The sequence below is a fragment of the Lygodium microphyllum genome, chromosome 3 (genome assembly GCF_053477565.2).
Source record: "Lygodium microphyllum isolate KBCC chromosome 3, Lygodium_microphyllum_v1.1.10, whole genome shotgun sequence".
Classification (NCBI taxonomy): domain Eukaryota; kingdom Viridiplantae; phylum Streptophyta; class Polypodiopsida; order Schizaeales; family Lygodiaceae; genus Lygodium; species Lygodium microphyllum.
This window is the reverse complement of record NC_141137.1, coordinates 16,082,498-16,103,282: the sequence shown is the minus strand read 5'-3', so window position 1 is coordinate 16,103,282 and position 20,785 is coordinate 16,082,498. Positions and strand designations below refer to the sequence as shown.

The window sequence follows — 20,785 nt, the reverse complement described above, 5'->3', positions numbered from 1 at the left end:
GAGTTTGGCTCCTTCTACAGTTCCACTGGAGCCTGTGCCGTTTGATTATGATTCTGTTTCTGACACAGAGTCTACTGCTCCACCGGATCCTTCTGAGGAGTTACCACCGGTGGACATTCCAGAGTCTTCTACTGATGGAGAACGACGAGGGGAGGTTCGGCCTCCTCCTCGCTGGGCCCGTGACACACTCCGTGATTCAGGGATCGAGGGGGTTCCTGAGGAGTGGGAACCGCAGGATGGTCCGCGGCGGTCACGGAGGCACCAGGCGCATTCTTCGGAGCTTGTGTGCTCCAATTATTGTTTGATGTCCCGAGTTATGCAGGATCGAGAGCCCACCTTCGTGAAGGAGGCTTTACAGTCCGCCCCATGGAAGAAAGCTATGGAAGCTGAGTTGGAGGCTATTGAGAGGAATGACACTTGGTCACTTGTGCCATGCCCCCCGAAGAAGAAGGTGATTGGAGTCAAGTGGGTCTTCAAGACCAAATATCTCAGTGATGGTACTTTGGATAAGCACAAGGCTCGCCTTGTTGCTAAGGGTTTTGCCCAGCGCCCAGGGATTGACTGTCATGACACCTTTGCCCCTACAGCTCGTATGGCAACCATTAGAGCTGTTCTTGCTTTGGCTGGCCATAGGAGATGGCCTGTTTATCAGCTGGATGTGAAGTCGGCCTTCCTGAATGGTGATTTGAAGGAGGAGATCTACGTTGAGCAGCCTCCTGGCTTTGGTTCTTCGGACGGGAAAGTCTACAGGTTGAAGAAGGCCCTGTATGGCCTCAAGCAGGCCCCGCGAGCTTGAAACGAGAAGATTGATTCGTTCCTCCAATCTCAGTTGGGATATCGGCGGTCCAAGGCCGATCCGCAGTTGTATGTTCACACTTTCGAGAATGGTTGTGTGCTGTTTGTATTATATGTTGATGATTTGATTGTCACAGGTGATGATGCACAGCAGGTCCAGGAGACAAAGTCAGCTTTACATCGGACGTTCGAGATGACGGATTTGGGGCTACTCCATTTCTTTTTAGGACATGAGATTTTTCAGTCTCAGAGGGGGATCTTTCTCTCCCAACAGAGATATGTCCAGGAGCTCTTGGTGTCTTTTGAGATGGAAGATTGTCGGGCCCTCTCTACTCCTATGGATCCGAACTGGAAGGCCACTTCCCACTCAGCTTCTCCTTTGGCGGATGCTTCCCGCTATCGCCAGTTGATAGGGTCTTTGATTTGGCTTCTCAACACCAGGGTTGATCTATGTTTTGCTGTTGGGCTCTTGGCAGGGTTCATGAGTGAACCTAAGACAGTGCATTGGCAGGCTGCTCAGAGGATACTTCGGTATCTGAGGGGGACGTCTGATTTGGGGATTCATTACCCCGCAGGGACAGATGGGTCAGATCTTGTACTTGCAGGTTGGAGCGACTCGGATTGGGCCGGTGACGTGGACCACAGGCGGTCTACAACAGGTTACTGTTTTACTTTGGGTGCAGGTGTTATTTCTTGGAGTAGCAAGAAGCAGCCCACGGTAGCCCTTTCGTCTACTGAGGCGGAGTATCGGGCCGCGTCTTCCACCACATGCGAGGTTGTGTGGTTTCGGAGATTGTTGGAGGAGCTTGGGTGCCCCCAGACTCGTCCTACATTGCTGCGATGTGACAATGAGAGTTGCATTGCCTTGGCAAGGAACCCTGTTTTTCATGCCCGGACGAAGCACATTGAGATCCAGTACCACTTCATCCGAGAAAAGCTTTTGGATGAGACCATCACTGTGGAGTATTGCAAGACGGAGGATAATCTTGCGGATTTGTTTACGAAGGCGCTTCCTCAGGCTCTACTTCGGCAACATTCCAGATCCCTCAGGCTTCTGCCCTGTCCAGGCTCTGAGAGGGGGTGTCAGAGATCATAGCCTGTTTTCAGGCAGCAGCTGCACAGTCCAGCTGTACAGTCGGACTGTGCAGTCGGACTGCCACGTGGCAGTCCGACTGCCTGCAGCTGATTTTTTATCAGGCTGCGCCCTATTTTGGCGCCCCATTCCAGGCAGATTTTCGCCTATTTATTGCTGACGTTTTCAGCAGTCTGGCGATCATTCTCTGACGCAGATTACAGACCGGTGCTGTGCAGATCTCTGTCTCTGTTCGCAGATTTCAGACAGAAGACAGTGCAGACTTCGAGGTGGACAGCAGGTCGCATCGTCGAGGTGGAGACACGCAGTCCAGCGCACTGCGCCCGTGTATATCTTTGTATTCAGCATTCTTTATACAGCAGATCTTCAGTGTACACTGTCTCTTTCTCTCCCTTCTCTCTCTGCGTTCTCTCTCTCTCAGTCCTACGCTTCCGCACCGCTGCACTCTGACAGACAGTAGGGAGATACCTTCCAAGGGCTGGCAACTGAACTCTAATTTTTACACAAGTTACAAGGTAAAAAGCATGAACGACAAGAGCAAGAGACCAATTGGGTGCAATCTCCCCCCATGCCTTGTGTGAGCGCTCCACAAAGCATGTATTTTATGTATATTTCTTCTTCATGCTCAATAATAGCCCAATTTACAAAAATATAATAAGCTTTTAGCTTTTGAGTTTGCTTTTACAAAAATAGGAATAAAGCTAATGCCCAAAGAGTCTGGCACGCCCAATATAATGTCCAAATAGAAATAACATAACCGTGCGCCCATGCGCAATAACCCCAACTTGACATTTGATGGTGTGCGTGGTTTTATTCTCAATGAGGAGATTAGATACAAGGCAAGTGAGGAAATATTGGATCAGCCAACAATGTAAGGGGATGGACTGAAAAGAGGTGAAATGTTGCAAATAAGAATAAAAATCGCAGCAAAAGCAAGGAAAAACAGCAATATGTCACTTGCTATCATTGTGGACGCAAAGGGCATAAAAAGTCCGATTGCAGGTACTATAAAAAGGAGTAAGAATGCAAGAAGCAAGCTAATGCAAACGGCCAAAAAAAAAACCGAGAAGGATGGTAGTTCTAACTCTAAAGAAACAGAGAAGGCAAATGTGGTATCTAATGTTGTCATTGAGGAGATAGATGAAACTAAAGATACTGATTTGCTGGTTGCATCTTTAGATCCACATGCTTTGACAGTGGAAGACATGTATATCACTCAAAGGGATTTGATAGATGCCTTGTTGTTTGCTCATGATAGTTTGCCACAATCATGGATTGCTGACAGTGGTGCTTCATTTCATGTAACTCCATCTTTGGAGTGTTTTTTTTCCTTATGCAACATGCAACCTTGGAAAAGTTTACCTAGGGAATAACCATGCATGTGATATTGAAGTAGGGACCATATACCTGGCTCTTGAAAATGGCCAGGAATTGATTCTTCATGATGTTAGGTATGTACCTGGCATTAAGAAGAGCTTACTTTCTGTTGGGCAGTTAGACAATAAGGATTACTTCACTACCTTCGGTGGTGGAATGTAGAAGGTACAGAAATGATCCATGCTTGTTACTAGAGGGGGTAAAAAGGGAACTCTGTATTATTCACTGCAAGGCACTTCTTGGAAAGTTTGTTGTAGTTGCAAAAGTGTAGTTACACATGGAGTTATGGCACAAGCATCTTGGACACATGAGCCAAAAGAGGACTTACAGGCACTTTCCTCATTTGGAAGAGTTGATGTGAAAAACTCAAAACTTGACTTTTGTGATGATTGCGTTGTGGAAAAACATATAAAGAGTTCATACTCTCATGGAGTCTCTACGCAAGCATGTATCTTGGATTTAGTCCATTTTGATGTATGCAACATGCCAATCAAAGCTCATAGTGGTTTTCATTATTTTGTGACCTTTATTGATGACCATTCTAGAAAGCTATGGATTTACTTGCTTAAGCAGAAAATCGAGGCATTGGATGCCTTTAAAAAGTTTTATCCATTTGCTAGTACTCAAAAGGGTTTAAAACTAAAATGCATTAGAACAAACAATGGGGAAGAGTATGTATCTAAAGAATCCAATAAGTTTTGTGATTTGAATGGAATTAATTGGGAGCTTATAACTCCTTATAATCCGTTATCTAATGATGTGGTTGGGTGAATGAATCACACGCTATGTGAGAAGATTTGGTGCATGCTATCCATAACTAATTTTTTGCAATCGTTTTGGGGAGAGGCACTTAAAACCACGGTGCATATTTGCAACCGATCTCCACATGGTGCACTTGAAAGCAGCATCCGTGAAGAGGTTTGGTCTGGCAAACCTGCTCCATATGACCACTTAAGGGTCTTTGGCTGCGAATGCTATGTACATGTGCCTGTTGATAGCATAACCAAACTTGACATAAAATCCGTTCAAGGCATCTTCATGGATTATGTAGATAAAAGTGAAATGGGTTATAGAGTTTGGGTCCAAGCATGAAAAAAATACTATGCAACTGAGATGTGGTATTTAATGAATTGAAGTTGCTAAAAAATGCCACGTGTATGATTTAGACAAAAAGAAAGTGAAACTTCAGTATGATCAGTCACTTGAATTGCCATTAGCCACTTAAAATTTAGCTCTATTTAATGTTGGTTTTGATAATCAGTGTGTCATTATTGAGCTAGATGAAAATGGGCAGCAAAGGGATGCTGAAAATCAACTTGGGTAACAAAATCAGCATTTTGAAAATGAATTACAACAGCTTGAAAATGTATTACAATAACCTGAAAATGTAGTTTAGCAGCCAAATAATGAGGTCGTTGACATTTCTTTGGATGTAGATCCATCGCTTGATAACATAGATCAGTGGATGAGAAGGTCTACATGTGTTAGGAGATCCATATAGAGGTTTGATCCCTCTTTGGATTGCATTTTACTCATAGATGAGGGTGAGCCTCTCACATATAAAGAGACATCATCATGTGAGTTAAAGAAAAAGTGTGAGCTAGCTATGCAAGAAGAAATGAAATCTTTAAATCAGAATGATACTTGGGATTTGGTCCCATTGCCAAAGCTAGGAAAGCTATTCCTAACAAATCGTTCCATAAAATCAACTTGGCAATAAAATCAGCATGTTGAAGATGAATTTCAACAGCTTGAAAATGTATTACAATAACCTGAAAATGTAGTTTAGCAGCCAAATAATGAGGTCCTTGACATTTCTGTGGATGTAGATCCATCGCTTGATAACATAGATCATTGGATGAGAAGGTCTAGACATGTCAGGAGATCCATATAGAGGTTTGATCCCTCTTTGGATTGCATTTTACTCATAGATGAGGGTGAGGCTCTCACATATAAAGAGACATTATCATGTGAGTTTTAAGAAAAAGTGTGAGCTAGCTATGCAAGAAGAAATGAAATCTTTAACTCAGAATGATACTTGGGATTTGGTCCCATTGCCCAAAGCTAGGAAAGCTATTCCTAACAAACGGTTCCATAAAATCAAGTGTGTGGATGGCAAACCCAAATACAAAGCCAGGCTTGTGGTTAAGGGTTATACAGAGATAAGATGGTATTGACCTTGAGGCAAGTCTTTTCACTTGTCAAAATGACCATTCTTCGGGTATTGTTTGCTATTGTAGCATCTATGGATCTTGAGCTTGATCAAATGAATGTTAGAATTGCATTCCTGCATGGTGATTTAGAAGAAGAGATATACATGGAATAGCCAGAGGGCTTTGTTATGCAAGGAAAGGAGCATTTGCTGTGCAAGCTTAAGAGAAGTTGGTATGGTTTAAAACAAGCTCCTAGACAGTGATATAAGAAATTTGATGCCTTTATGCTTTCACATGGGTTTAAAAGAAGCAATGCAGCTCACTGCTTATATACAAAGAAGGTTGATAATGGAAGCCTTATTATCGTTGTGCTTCACATGGATGATATGCTTATTGTATGTAAGCATAAGAGCTAGGTTAATGTACTAAAAAGACAATTGAATTCAGCCTTTTCTATGAAGGACTTGGGTGCAGCTAAACACATTTTGGGCATGCATATAGTGAGAGATAGAGAGCAACAACTCTTATTTCTCTCACAAGAAAAGTATAACATACCTTGATTGTTTTTCTATGGCAGATGCTAAGCCACTTGGTGTTCTGTTACCACCATACCTTAAACTTAGCAAAGTAGATTGTCCAAAAGATGATAAGGCAGCCGGCTCTATGAAAGGGTGTTCCTTATGCTTTAGCTTGTGGGTTACTCATGTATGCTATGGTTGCCACTAGACCCGACATGGCCTATGCAGTGGGAGTTGTGAGCAGGTTTATGTCAAATCTTGGCAAAGCACATTGGGAGGCAATGAAATGCCCTTCGGGTACCTTAAGGGCGCAGAAAGAAAATGTATTTGCTATGGAAAGGGTTGTTAAGAAGACTACTAGGGTTTGCACTGAGGACACACAGAGTGTACGACCACGACAGAAACACAAAGGCATAGACACAGACACCGAGGGCAAAACTCAAAGCCTAAACGCAAAACTCAAAACTCAAACACAAACAAAAGAAGAGAGAGAGAGAGAACACAACTCTGAAGTGAATGAATGCTGTAAATGAATGTAAGAGTGTACAGTGTGCTCAAGGGCAGAGCAATGTTGGAGTGTGACATCCATTGAAGACAGATCTCAAGTCTGTGATCACCAGTCAGAGTGTAGGTGTGCTGAATAGTGGATGGCAGCAAGCTGGTCACCAAAACGTAGCAGTCAGGAGGCTGGAAACTGGTAAACGCAGCAGTGTACCACCGATCGGGGGCTGGAAACTGTGCACAGTCTGCGGTAAACAGCAGGCTAAAACAATGTCTGAGAGTATCAAGGTCTGCAATGCTGAAAACACAGGCTGCCTGACCCTGGAGATGATGGACAGCAGGCTGAACAGCAGTCTGGGATAGTTTGGAGCAGTCGCCAGCAGCTCAGAACTGTCGCCTATAGCAATGGACAGGTTGAAGATGACATGGCTGCAGTCGATGATGGGTGGACAGCAGATGGAGGCGGGCTGTAGGCTGGAAACTAAGCGCCAACAACAGCAGAGGGTGTGTGGGCTGGTGTAACCTACAAAACAAGGATGATTGTTGAATGGGAGCAGCTTGTCTATTTATAGATGTGGAAGGGCGCCCCAAAAATTAGGGTTTCCACTAAACTTTCTTGAACCGCTCCCCGTTTTAGGGTTTCCACTGAACTCTCTCGAACCGCTTTCCGTTTTAGGGTTTTACTCTAAAATAGCATTTTTAGTGTGTTTTGGGGCTGTTTAAGGGCCTAATGAGCATGTAATGCATATTTTATCTCAACATCCCCTTGCAGGCCCAAAATTGAGTCGAAAGGTTAGGCCGGCCATTGTGATGTTGATGTATCCCAAGGCGTCCCACCCCAAAGCAACCAAGGTATCGAACAAAGGTTGCATGTTGGCTGTCCAATGGCCTACCAAGACTACAGAGGCGATGGTTATCTTACCAAGGGAATCCAAGTAGTCACCCTAGAGAGGACAAGACATCGGACAAAGGGTGCACGCCGGCTGCCCAGTGGCCTACCAAGCCCTACAAAGGCGGATGGAACTACATGGAACTTTTGTGTGTGTGTGTGTGTGTGATTTTTTTTTTTGGGTTTTTTAAAAAATAAGTGTGGTAAATTTTATGGGATGCGGCCGATTGAGGCATAGTGACCCAGAAGACGGGAGTAGGGAGGGTACATCCAACACATCACAAAACAATACAAGCTAACACATCCACTCAGGGTGTCGATGACGAGAAAAAGTAGGTGATGAGATATCCATGTGATGAAGAAGGATGGTGGTATGGTAACAACAGCTGCCGGTGGAAACAACTTAGGATCCGCTCAAGTGGTGCTCTGCACAATGAGATGCAAAGTATACTACATGTTGAAGAATGCTCATGCAGCAGGTGCCACTTGGATAGTGTCCCTCATGGGAAAATTGTTCACTTGTCCAAGCGCCCTAGTACAAAGATGATGAAATCACACAATGCAAAGGGTAAGGTACAATAGGGGGGAGAAGCCGATGTCGAAGACAAAGTGCTGAAGCCTGTAGAATACCAAGAAGGGTAGGAACCCCCTCTCAACTTGGATGTAGATGCCAAAGGAGGAAGAGGAGCCTGATGTCGGTCTTCGTGTGTTGTCGAGCACCATAAGGAATGAAAAGGAGGAGGAAGCATCCCAGCTGGAAGAGCGAGATGGAAGTCACAGCCATGATAGCATCAAGAGAGATGCTGCACGATCTGCCTCGGGAGGGGAAGTCTCCATGCTGGTAGAAGAGCAAAACTCCAAGGATGATGAAACCATGAAGGAACGACGCACATCCCAAGTCTCCAGGCCAGGTAGGACTGGGCAAACTTGCATGTTAGCCGTACATTGAAAACAAAATCTGCAAAGGAGATCAAAGTCTACAATCACAAAGGGCAGTAGTGAGATGCTTCAAAAATCAAAACAAAACTAAAACGAAAAGCTAACTGAAGGAACAAGTGCAAAGATGCATATTTGTATGTGTGTGTGAGTAAATGCAGCGGAAGACTTAAAATGTAGAGATAAAAATCCTATGGGCCCGACTCTAAGAGTGCGACAAATGAATGCTAAAGACCTAGGGTAATTGAAAGGACCTAGAGACATGCTAGTCTAAGAAGGTGGCCACCATCGTGTACATCCAATAGGAGGGCTTTGCCAAGGGAACACGTGACAAGGTGGGGACGAAGGTGAGATAGATGCATGAAGTGCAACGGGATCGGAACCTGCGGACCAATCAACCAATCCTACAGGGGTAGTGAAAGAGATGGGTTGCTGAGGCTGTACTCGAGCCACATATCTAGTAGCAACGGTAGGTGCTGAAGGAGCAGATGAAGCAGGAGCGGAAGGCGTAGTTCCATCGGATTGTGCAGTTGCAACGGTTTGCTGAGGCTTTTTAGGTGGAAGACCTTGGGTCTTGGAGCGACACTCCTCGTCCACATGGCCTGCTCTTTGGCAGTGTGTGCAAAACCGGTTTTTCTTAGGGAGTTGTTGCCAGATAGGTCTAGATTCTTTGGTTCCATCTGAGGAAGAGGAGTCACTCTTTGATTGGCTTGCCTTCACATCTTGCGAGTTCTTGCCATTGGTGGTTTTCCCTCTCGATGAAAAAGCAACCAACCCCCTCTACTCTGAATAAGGCTGTGATGAGGATTTCTTGTGGACTTGATTATGCAGCCTTGCGTAATGCAAGAACTTGCACTCAAACTCATAGAAGGTTGGTAATCGAGTTTGGGAGATAATGTGTTGAATGCAATTGAAGTATTTTGCAGGCAACTTATTCAAGAAGAATGTAACCTTATCGTCATCTGACTTTGGAGAGCCAGTAGTGGCGAACTTGGCAAGTAACCGCCTATAGTCATCCAGCTTGACTTTTAGATCATCCCCTTCCTTAAGAGAGAACTCTTGAAGCTCAAAGTCGAGATTGATGCTGAGTACGATCACGAGCTGCATAGCTGTCGAGAAGGTGACTCCAACGCCTTGACTACAAAGGAGATCAAAGTCTACAATCACAGAGGGCAGTAGTGAGATGCTTCAAAAATCAAAACAAAACTAAAATGAAAAGCTAACTGAAGGAACAAGTGCAAAGATGTATATTTGTATGTGTGTGTGAGTAAACGCAGCGGAAGACTTAAAATGTAGAGATAAAAATCCTATGGGCCCGACTCTAAGAGTGCGACAAATGAATGCTAAAGACCTAGGGTAATCGAAAGGACCTAGACACATGCTAGTCTAAGAAGGTGGCCACCATCGTGTACGTCCAGTAGCAGGGCTCTGCCAAGGGAACACGTGACAAGGTGGGGACGAAGGTGAGATAGGCTAGTCTAAGAAGGTGGCCACCATCGTGTACGTCCAGTAGTAGGGCTCTGCCAAGGGAACACGTGACAAGGTGGGGACGAAGGTGAGATAGATGCATGAAGTGCAACGGGATCGGAACCTGCGGACCAATCAACCAATCCTACAGGGGCAGTGAAAGAGATGGGCTGCTGAGGCTGTACTCGAGCCACATATCTAGTAGCAACGGCAAGTGCTAAAGGAGCAGATGAAGCAGGAGCGGAAGGCGTAGTTCCATTGGATTGTGCAGTTGCAGCGGTTTGTTGAGGCTTTTTAGGTGGAAGACCTTGGGCCTTGGAGCGACACTCCTCGTCCACATGGCCTGCTCTTTGGCAGTGTGTGCAAAACCGGTTTTTCTTAGGGAGTTGTTGCCAGATAGGTCTAGATTCTTTGGTTCCATCTGAGGAAGAGGAGTCACTCTTTGATTGGCTTGCCTTCACATCTTGCGAGTTCTTGCCATTGGTGGTACACCCTCTATTCTGATAAGGCTGTGATGAGGATTTCTTGTGGACTGGATTATGCAGCCTTGCGTAATGCAAGAACTTGCACTCAAACTCGTAGAAGGTTGGTAATCGAGGTTGGGAGATAATGTGTTGAAAGAAATTGAAGTATTTTGCAGGCAACTTATTCAAGAAGAATGTAACCTTATCGTTATCTGACTTTGGAGAGCCAGTAGTGGTGAACTCGGCAAGTAACCGCCTATAGTCATCCAGCTTGACTTTTAGATCATCCCCTTCCTTAAGAGAGAGCTCTTGAAGCTCAAAGTCGAGATTGATGCTGAGTACGATTACGAGCTGCATAGCGGTTGAGAAGGTGACTCCAACGCCTTGACGCGAGCGGGAAGTGCTGCAACTGAGAGTGAAACTCTGGAAGCAATCCCTGCATCAGCTCAACATTGCCTGTAGCATTGCGGACTCTCCATTGACGGATGTAGTCAGGGTGAGCTAGTCGAGGGTCCGGCATAGGCTCTAGACCAATGACGAGGTCCCAAAGACCTTGAGACTCAAGCACTTGCTGCATGAAATTCAACGAAGTAGTGAAATTTGACCCGTTAAAACGTGTCTTATCCGTGAAGGCATTCTTGGCCGTTGCAATAGGAGTGGTAGTGCTTAGAGATGGATAGTGTAAAAAAGTGTAGTGGGGGTAGGATGGGGGAGTGGAGTACACTTGGGAATGGGCCCCAGAGTGCCCGCTAGGCATGCGTGTAGTGTGCAAGGTGGATCCATAGGTAGGGATGGGTTGACTAGGCATGGGCATGGTAGCCACAGGAGGAACCCAAGGAGGTGGGACGGGAACAAGGTGAGCAGAAGATGAGAATCCTTGCGTAGGTGTAACCCAAGGAGAGTGTGAAGACGCACCACCATAAGCTTAGGATGGAAACCCCTGCGTATGAGTGGTCATGGGAGATGTGAAGCTGGGGATAGTGAGGGGGATGCCTATCACAGTCGTCCCAGGAGTTATGGGTGTGCTCATGTGTTGAAAGGTGAGAGGCACTGCGTTAAAGGGTGGCATTTCCCCTAACAAAGTACCATGGTGCAAAGAGGTAGAGAATGGGGTGGAGAAGGAAAAGGTGCTAGGAGCGGAGATAGAAGATCCAACCCCTAGGGGATGTGATGGAGATGTGGAGTGTAATCCAAGGTTTTGGAAAGATGATTGAGAGGTGTGATATAGAAGAGGGTTGGATGGGAGGGAAGTGAGAAGTGTGTGTGATATCTCAAATGAAACAGAAGCTGTAGATGTATCTGAATTTCGTCTGCTTCGTGAGCCCTCTCTATTGAAGTTCAGATACGCAAAGCCATCTGGATCCTGTACCTCAAAAGAAGAAACAGACGAGGGTTTTGATTCATGCAAAACAAAAGAATTGTACAAACCTGACATTGGACCTGGCCGAGATGATGAAGATGGATCACCAGACGTTCCAAATGCCGGATGTCCTCCATGATCAAAGAGGTGGCCAGCCTCACCAACCGGTTTGGATGTGGTAGCAAAACTGGTAGAAGGGGTGTAAACATCACCATACTTGTTGCGATAGTACTCCTCAAAGTCCTCCTCTGTTCTGTCATGTTAGTGAAATCTGGTGAAGGTGGAGTGTCGTCCTCCTCACCGAGTCCATAATGTTATCTCAAGGCCTCCAATGATGGAGAAGCCTGATAAGTCATCATAGGAACTGGAGAAGGTGTCTGGGACATTGTGATTTGGTTACGAGTCGTATTGTGTGCCTTGCACAAAGACTAGCTCTTAACAATATCCGCAGGATACTCTTTACAAGAGCACCGGCTCTGATACTATGTTAAGAAGACTGCTAGGGTTTGCATTGAGGACACACAGAGTGTATGACTACGACAGAAACACAAAGACACAGACACAGATATTGAGGGCTAAACTTAAACCCTAAACGCAAAACTCAAAACTTAAACACAAAAACTCAAACACAAACAGAAGAAGAGAGAGAGAGAACACAACTCTGAAGTGAATGAATGCTGTAAATGAATGTAAGAGTGTACAGTGTGCTCAAGGGTAGAGCAATGTTGGAGTTTGACGTCCACCGAAGACGGATCCCAAGTCTGTGACCACCAATCAGAGTGTAGGAGTGCTGAATAGTGAATGGCAGCAGGCTGGTCACCAAAACGCAGAAGTCAGGAGGCTGGAAACTGGTAAAGGCAGCAGTGTACCACCGATCGGGGTTTGGAAACTGTGCACAGTCTGCTGTAAACAGTGCTGTATACAGCAGGCTGAAAGAGTGTCTGAGAGTGTCAGGGCCTGCAATGCTGAAAACGCAGGCTGGCTGACCCTAGAGATGATGGACAGCAGGCTGAACAGCAGTCTGGGACAGTTTGGAGCAGTCGCCAGCAGCTGAGAGCTGTCGCTTACAGCAATGGCCAGGCTGAAGATGATGTGGCTGGACAGCAGATGGAGGCGGGCTGCAGGCTGGAAACTGGGCGCCAAGAGCAGCAGAGGGTGTGTGTGTTGTTGTAACCTGCACAATAAGGATGATTGCTGAATGGGGGCAGTCTGCCTATTTATAGATGTGGAAGGGCGCCCCAAAAATTAGGGTTTCCACTAAACTTTCTCGAACCGCTCCCCGTTTTAGAGTTTCCATTGAACTCTCTCGAACCGCTTCCCGTTTTAGGGTTTTACTCTAAAAGAGCATTTTTAGTGTGTTTTGGGGTTGTTTAAGAGGCTAATGAGCAAGTAATGCATATTTTAGCTCAACAAGGGTATGTTAGATCTGCCGGGATATTATGATGTAGTCATGGCAAGTGACTTGGATACTCGCAAGTCTACTAGCAGGTACATATTTACCTTGACTAGTGGGGCTAGATGTGATAGCGAGAGTGCTATATGCCTGGCTAAGAATGCCATGTTTCATACACGTACCAAACATACTGATGTGCGGTATCACTTTATTAGAAATGTTTTGGATGATGGTCTAGACACACTTACTAAGATCAAAACACAAGACAATCTTGCCATGTTTCATGCACGTACCAAACATACTGATGTGCGGTATTACTTTATCAGACATGTTTTGGATGATGGTCTAGACAACTTACTAAGATCAAAACACAAGATAACCTTGCAGATGTTCTTACTAGTCTTGCAAAGGCTCAATACGAGCATTGCATTCGACTAGTGGGAGTTTGTTAAAGGTTCGCTCACGGAGGTTGTTGGGTATAAAGACCTTCTGCTACACTTCCTGTGTATATATTTACTTGTACATGTGACCGCACTCTTGCGGGTGTGAGTGTACTGTACCTATAGATACATTCTGTTATTCTGTGTGTGTACCACATTGGTACACACCCAACTGAAGTCTTCAATCTCTCTACACTCTCTATTGCTGAACATACTCCATTCTTGTTGCGCACACCACCTGGGCACTCTTGCTCCTCTCCAGTATTAAGAACCAAAACATTTTATATAATATAAATGATACAAGTTGGACATCCATGGTCAAAAGTATGAGGGAGAACAAATGGAATTTCATAGGCTTGTGCCCTTGAGGTTGGCTTACGCGGCTGGCTCGTGAAATGAAAACAAAACATAATATAAATGATATAAGTTGGACACTCGTGATCAATCTACCACCTTTCATCACAATGTGTGCTGTATAAGAGATCTGTTCTGAGCAAGCTATATTAAGTAACCTCCTAAGTCTTTGCCATCTATGTGTTTGGATGTTTGAGGAGCCACACTACGACTAGGCTAGAAAATGGGGAAGATAATCTTTCTCAAGAAAAGTGGGATATCTACTTTGATGTAAAAACTCCGTCTGAAATTGTCAAAATTTATCGTCGAATGCTTAAGAATGTCTTGCAAAATAGATTGGACCATCAAATGACCTTCTCTACCTAGGTCTTTGCAATTTGTGTCTATGAATGGTTGAGCCACTCTTCTACTAGGCTAGCAAATAGGGAAGGGAATCTCCCCCATGAGAGGTGGGGGGACCCCTTGACTTAATTTTGACATGGAGAGAGTGCTTTGAGATAAGAAGTCTCTCCATGTTAGAGTTAAGTTAGGATAGGACTTTAAAACAGGGAAGGTGGTGGGCCCCCTCTCCCCTTGACTTAATTTTGACATGGAGAGAGTGCTTTGAAATAAGAAGTCTCTCCATGTTAGAGTTAAGTTAGGATAGGACCTTAAAAGCCCTTTCTAAAAAGCTTGTATACATTGACCTCCAAGACATTGTTTCTTGATAGTGAATATGGTTTGGGTTTCCTCTTAAATAGTTATACCATATGGGTAGGTACATGTGTTGTGGGTGCCTGCCTTCCTTTCTATCAAAAATGAGATTTGGCATTGTGTCATTAGTATTAACTTGGGTTCTTACATTAGGAGTAGTTTTTGGGGGGTGATGCAATCAACCGGACTTCATAGCATTAATTTTAGGGCACAGCTAGAGCAATAAGGAGACCACTCACTAGGTTGGGTAATGCATGGTATGTTATAATGGCATTGAGAAAGTGTGTAGCGGGGACAACTCTGTCAAACACCTCATCCACATGTGGTAAATTGTGCCATTCAGGTAGTTGCATAATTGATCTCAGCTCTTTTAAATATGGTTGTAGCATCATTTGACTGCATAATACTGATAGGATAAGTTGTACAATAAAAGACGAGGACAAAAAGGGGATCTCTGGCAGATGTAAGGGAAAGTGGCATTTGAAAGTTAACTCATAAGTACTCCTAGGCATGGATATGATAATGTAAGATTGCAAGTAAGGTTGTTGGGTAATGCAAGCAAGATAGAGAAAGAGTGAATGAAAAAGAGGCAATGAACAATTATACCTTGCAAAAGTAAGCTGATGCATCTTTTGACCTGTGATGTGTCACAGAGGATTATGTTCACCTTTGAATGGTTGGAGATCGCCACTATTCTTGGATCCACTGTCCCATCAGAATGAAGCAATGCTAGAGGTATATGATTCCTTTTATGTCTTGCAATATGGCTGTTGTTAATGCATATATTTTGAACAAATGGCTGGCACTTAACACTTAGTGCGATGATATTGCAAATCCTTTGTTAAATTCCTATTATAGCTGTTAACACAGGCCTTGTAGAAAAACAGAACATTCTGCAGCGCTCTTAATAGTCTGTAAGATAATCAATACGTTTCTGATTGTATGCATTTAATCAAATCCATTATATGCCATCTTCTATATAATATGGGGGTGTTTGGAATAGTCTTAAACATTGGAGTTATAGTGTCAATGATGACGGCTAGAACAGAGGATGCATTGTTGCGTTCCTTGGAAGAAAATCAACACATTAGGATAAAAATCATATGACATTTTAAAATCAGCCATTGGTTGTTTAGATACTTGGCCCTTCATACTGTAATGCATTCTGTTAGGGTTGGGCATTTGATACATATTTGATGGAAACTCAGTTTCTTTTGGCATTATATCCATATGTGATGTAAATGAAATTTGTTCTAGCTCGCTCACCTTGGTAAAGGACATAATATTGATGGATTCTCCTTTCATGATTTGGATCATGCATGCAAACGTCCCTTTTCAAATGTTTAGGAATTAAACAACTCATTGCAAAACAGTTCTTGGATGATGGCAAAACAGTTCCGTGAATGAAAAGATCATTGTTTATAAGGGTACTTGCGTGTCTCAGGAAACAGAACAGCAATGTTGAGTGGTTTGCCAGGTCTCTACTTTGTATGGTTGATTGATTGAAATGTTGTATGATTCAGCTTTCAGTGAAAGATAATATGGTTACATTTGCACTCTTTTTTCTTTGTTGTTAGGCTTCTCCCAACGTTTTCTGTGAAGAATATGGAGGAGATGCTCTAAGTTTGATGCATCATTTGAGCCACCATGCTGCGGTTGCATATGTTGAGGCAGAAGAGATTCTGTTAAGTGGCTGCAGAGCTGAGCCCTTATCAAGTTCCTTGTCAAGCAAGCTGGACAATTTGGGAAATTGCAAGGAGAACATATTGACCTTGGAAGGATATATTGGAGGCAACACTGCCTTGTCCTCACCTAGCTGTCTTTTGGTATGTCAGCTTCTGTTGCCATGTTATTGAATGTGCCAGTCTTTTACAGAGGTAGACACATGCAAGGGTCAAAGTGAAAGCTGGAAAGATGTGAGACATGCAGATAGATGAGTGTATGTGCACGTGTGTGCACGCAGCTTAGATGACACTTATATCCATGTGATATGCCTGCTTTCTGTCCAGAACAGAGCATCAATTAATTAGTCATGATCAGTCCTTGACCAGCCATTAGTCATGATCAGTCCTTGACCAGCCCTGAACTTTGGACCTGTGTGAAATGTCTGCCTAAGAGGGAAAGTGTACAAGGTAAAGAAGACTGGCCTTGTCTAGGTCTTCCATAGCCTGTTGCATGTGTCCAGACCTGCTTGCCTGTTATAAGCAAGTTTGGCAACCCAGTGCCTGGTGCTTGGTGCATGAATGTGTCTAGCAGCCGACTCTAGCTCTTTTTTGTCTTTGTGATGTCACATTGGTTGATCTTTGTGATGTCACATTCTTTTATTTAGAGTTAGGTCAATGTGTCAGCTGGTATCAATGAAGCGATGATTTTTAAGGGGAATTTTGTTAGTTTGCCAATTGAAGGAAGTTGGGCTTAGAAAGAAGGTCCATATCATCTCTTCCAAACAGTTACCAGGATGTTCAACGGTATTAATTATTTTTATGCTTGAATTTTTCATGCTGTCATAGACATTGTTTAACAGGGTTGTAAGTCAATGATAGATCTATTTAAGCATGACAGAAGAACTTTTGGACTGGACTCTCTCTAACTTGTTCTTGTTGATATGCTCGGCTGAGACTTAGGGCCGATAGATAGTGAGCAGACTGGTGTTCAAAAGATTATTGATTGTGTCTGCTGCTACTTGTATTTCAAAATACGCCAAAAGTCTTTGATTGGGATTTGAACTTGTGCTGTTTTCCAGCCATTTTCAACTTCCCTTTTCAGCCATTTTTGACAAGCTACAAAGACCTACCAAGCACCCAGTGTAAAAAATAATTGTCAGACGTGACTTTGCAGATATACAATTCAAATGAGGTGGTGTCTGCGTTTCTGAATCAACCCTTAGGATTTGGATTTTGTGGGAGCCCTGCTAGTTATTTTGACTAAATTGGACCAATATAGATGAACTGATTGATCCCAAAAAGATTGACCAAGGCATGAGGAGGCTCGCCTCTTAAGCACTACTAGACAACATCAAATCAAATGCTGGATTAGTATGTGTGTGCAGGCAAGCCTGACCTTGCAATTCATCACTTGTAATCTGTACAGTGCTGAAAGACTGCTCCAGGAAGATCTAGGGACATGTGATTGACTATCTGGTGAGACCTATGGCCGTATTCCCTAACCACTATAGATTGCAATTCATGACTTGCAATGTATACAGTGCTGAAAGATTGGTCCAGGACGATCTAGGGACATATCATTGACTGTTTAGTGAGACCTATAGCCATATTCCCTAACCTCTTTAGATTCAATGCATACTCTATCAGAAAGCTCTTTTAATAAAAACCCTAAGTACAAGGACGTGTCATTGACTCTCAAGCTATGCCTATGAGCAGAGTCTCTAAGCTCTCTATATTCAGCATATAATGTCCATAGAACCTCCTCTATTCAAATTCTAACCCATCATTGTCTCTAAGCTCTCTATATTCGGCGTATAATGTCCATAGAGCCTCTATTCAAATTCTAATCCTCACTCGTACACCCTTGAAAATACCCACAATCTGAGATCTGCAGTTTTGAATGTATCACCTCTTTCAGGAATCTCCCTTATATTTTGTTCAACTCTTTTCCACATGCCACAGAAAAAGATTTTTTTCATCAAGCAAACAGTCTCACAAGCATGAAATCTGATATTTATGGAGTTGTTTGTGCACACATCAGAATGCAAATTGACCCTCTAAATCTGGCTGTGGACAAGGTAAACTTTAAACGACTGTTCTTTATGATCAGTATTTGGAGTTGATTAAAGTCTCTTGTGATTATACTTTGTGGATTAAAGTCTCGCAACCTGTCAAGCACCTTGGGGTGCACACATTGAATGCTCGTCTTGACTTCATCAACTGCACGAAAATTAAAAGAAGGATTGACTGAGATTTGACTTGTTCTGTTCTGGAATTTTTTGCTGAGACGAGAGATTGCGTTTGTTTTGTTTTATTTTTGGTTGGGCAGCGTGATGTAGAAGTGCCTTTTGTGACCCCTAGTCGTTCTACTTCTGGTGAGATGAACTTAATTTATGGAGGTGCATCCGGTCTTCCGAGCCCATCCTTGTACCTTCTTCGGGAATTTCGGTAGCAAGAAAATGGCAATGTGGGAACCAAAATGTGAGAATCTCTCTCAGCAGACTGATCATGTGTTATATGTGTCATATGAGACAGATGTGGAAGTGTTATTATTGTATTCGCATTCTTTCAGTGCTTCTTCGGCGGCTACAATATTCAGCACCAGTCGGTCACAAGGGATTCGCTGGTGCTTCTGGCAGAAAGAGTTTGTATGCGATGTTCTATTTATTGATAATTGAAGAATCTCTGTCTGTCTGTCTGTGTCTCAGACATTTCTCTCACACACACACACACACACGGAGAATTGAACATAAGTTCGCCTCGGAGAACCGTCGTGGTTGAGATGGACGTCTTGCATGTTTCTAAAGGGCTTAGATAAAGTGAGCCTAAATGATGAAACTCGAAGCGCTTCAATGATACCGGCTTTCTTGCACGTACTTGAGGTGTGAAGAGCAACCGAATCTAAAATTCCGATAACTTGAAAGGCTTGATGACATTCGAAGGTGTATGCGTATCTTCACTTGATATGATATTGAATCACTAATAACTGATATGATGTGGTAATTCCTTTTACACGATGCTAACCACATGTTCATTCTTCTAGTGGATCATACCATAGTGGAGTGATTTACTAAATTTAGGGTCATACAATAGTGGCTAGCTTCACGAGGAAAAAAAAACAAAACCCTGATGGTGCAAATGCGTGATAACATGGTATGTGGATTCATGCCTACTTATATGTTTCCTTGACAAGCTTGCTACCAGGTTAATCCATGCTGGATACAAGTTCTTTTGACCAGAATACTGCCAGGCGAGTCTTGCATACAAGCTTGCTTGACGAGTTTACCCATGTGGTGTATCAAATGAATGATATGCATGCCCCATCAGAGGAGCAGCAGATTCCTTTTTAAGAAACTTTTGTGCCCCAACCGACCATACATACCTACCTATGTTTCCTTGACAAACTTACCAACCATACCTAGGTTTCCTTGACAAGGTTGCCACCAGGTTAGTCAATGCTGGATACAAGTTCTTTTGACAAGACTACCGCCAGGCGAGTCTTGCATACAAGATTGCGTGACAAGCTTACCACCACCAGGTTAGTTCACGCCTACCTATGTTTGCCTGATAAGGTTGCCAGCAGATTAGGATTAGTTCATGCCTGCAGGATAGTATTTTCCTGATAAGGTTATCACCCTGTTAGTCCTGCATATAGGCTTGCATGATAAGGATACCACCAAGTCTATTACCTATGTATGTGCCATGTCTTGATAGAGCAGATCAGTTCCTAGTCTTGTAATGTGGCGTATGTTGGTAGAAAATCCAATCAAACAAGTACTGGCAGTAAAGAAACAACAATAATACCACTAGTATTAATACAACGATGATAACAATGATATATGCAACACATAACAGAACCACATAACAAAAGTATAACAACAGAATAATCGGCATTTAGTAGACATGGTGTCTCTTTCTTGGCAAGGTCTTCACCAAACTAGAAACCACATGAAACGGCAAAACTTGCGAGGAACCTCGTCATGGATGTTGAGACAAACACGGGAAAGACTGAGCGCAAATCAAACAAAAGCAACAAACCTACGTGCCATAAATGATGTAGATCAAAAGTAGGTCGTACTTGGATGCTGAATTTATGCGGTTTATTTTGGTTTTGCACTCTACATGAATTGTTAATCCTTCCATCATCCTCCTAGCAGCTTGTGCACTTGTGAACATCCTACGTCGACCATAATGTTGAATGATAGGCTACATATATCGAACACCCATTTGTAAAACATAAAATTGTCATTCATTATGATGACATGTTTAACACGTTTCTTATTCATGATACAATAGGATGACCTGATCACACCATCCTTTCAAATTTGGTCTTGCAATAGGATGACCTAAAATTTCTCATGTTATAAATAACAATGTCTCACTAGGAAATGGCATGTTCTAATAGGGTATACATGCAAAAGCATAATATTGATGTACAATCCAAGCGAGTCCATATGAATCATAACATTGTGTTAAATGTATAAGAATGACTGTCGAGATGTATAAGAACGACAAAGCATTATGCAGCCAATGATAAGTGTGCATGACTTGTCACATATAGGCTAGATCCCTAGTTTACTCTTAATATATATGCTTTTAAATTCAAGTATCTAACTATACAGACAATGCTCGACCATCAAAGCCTTGCCCAATGGATCTAGTACTACATGCCACACTTGGTTGTAAAT

General features: G+C 43.3%; 1 protein-coding gene across 4 annotated transcripts in view; it reads left to right on the top strand.

Annotated features, from left to right (window-relative positions):
• Positions 1-19,065, top strand: part of LOC148038087 (transcription factor MYB3R-1-like) — a 49,631-nt gene extending 30,566 nt beyond the window's left edge. The window contains exons 9-12 of one of the 4 annotated variants that reach the window (XM_087668725.1): positions 15,087-15,168; positions 16,011-16,259; positions 18,427-18,578; positions 18,670-19,064. In XM_087668725.1, coding sequence (XP_087524851.1) covers positions 15,087-15,168; positions 16,011-16,259; positions 18,427-18,549 — 454 coding nt within the window. In that variant the 3' untranslated portion in view covers positions 18,550-18,578; positions 18,670-19,064. Of the gene's footprint in view, positions 1-15,086; positions 15,169-16,010; positions 16,260-18,426 lie in introns of all 4 variants that reach the window. The other 3 variants (XM_087668719.1, XM_087668729.1, XM_087668731.1) reach the window with 3 other exon arrangements.
• Positions 19,066-20,785: the final 1,720 nt, after the last annotated feature.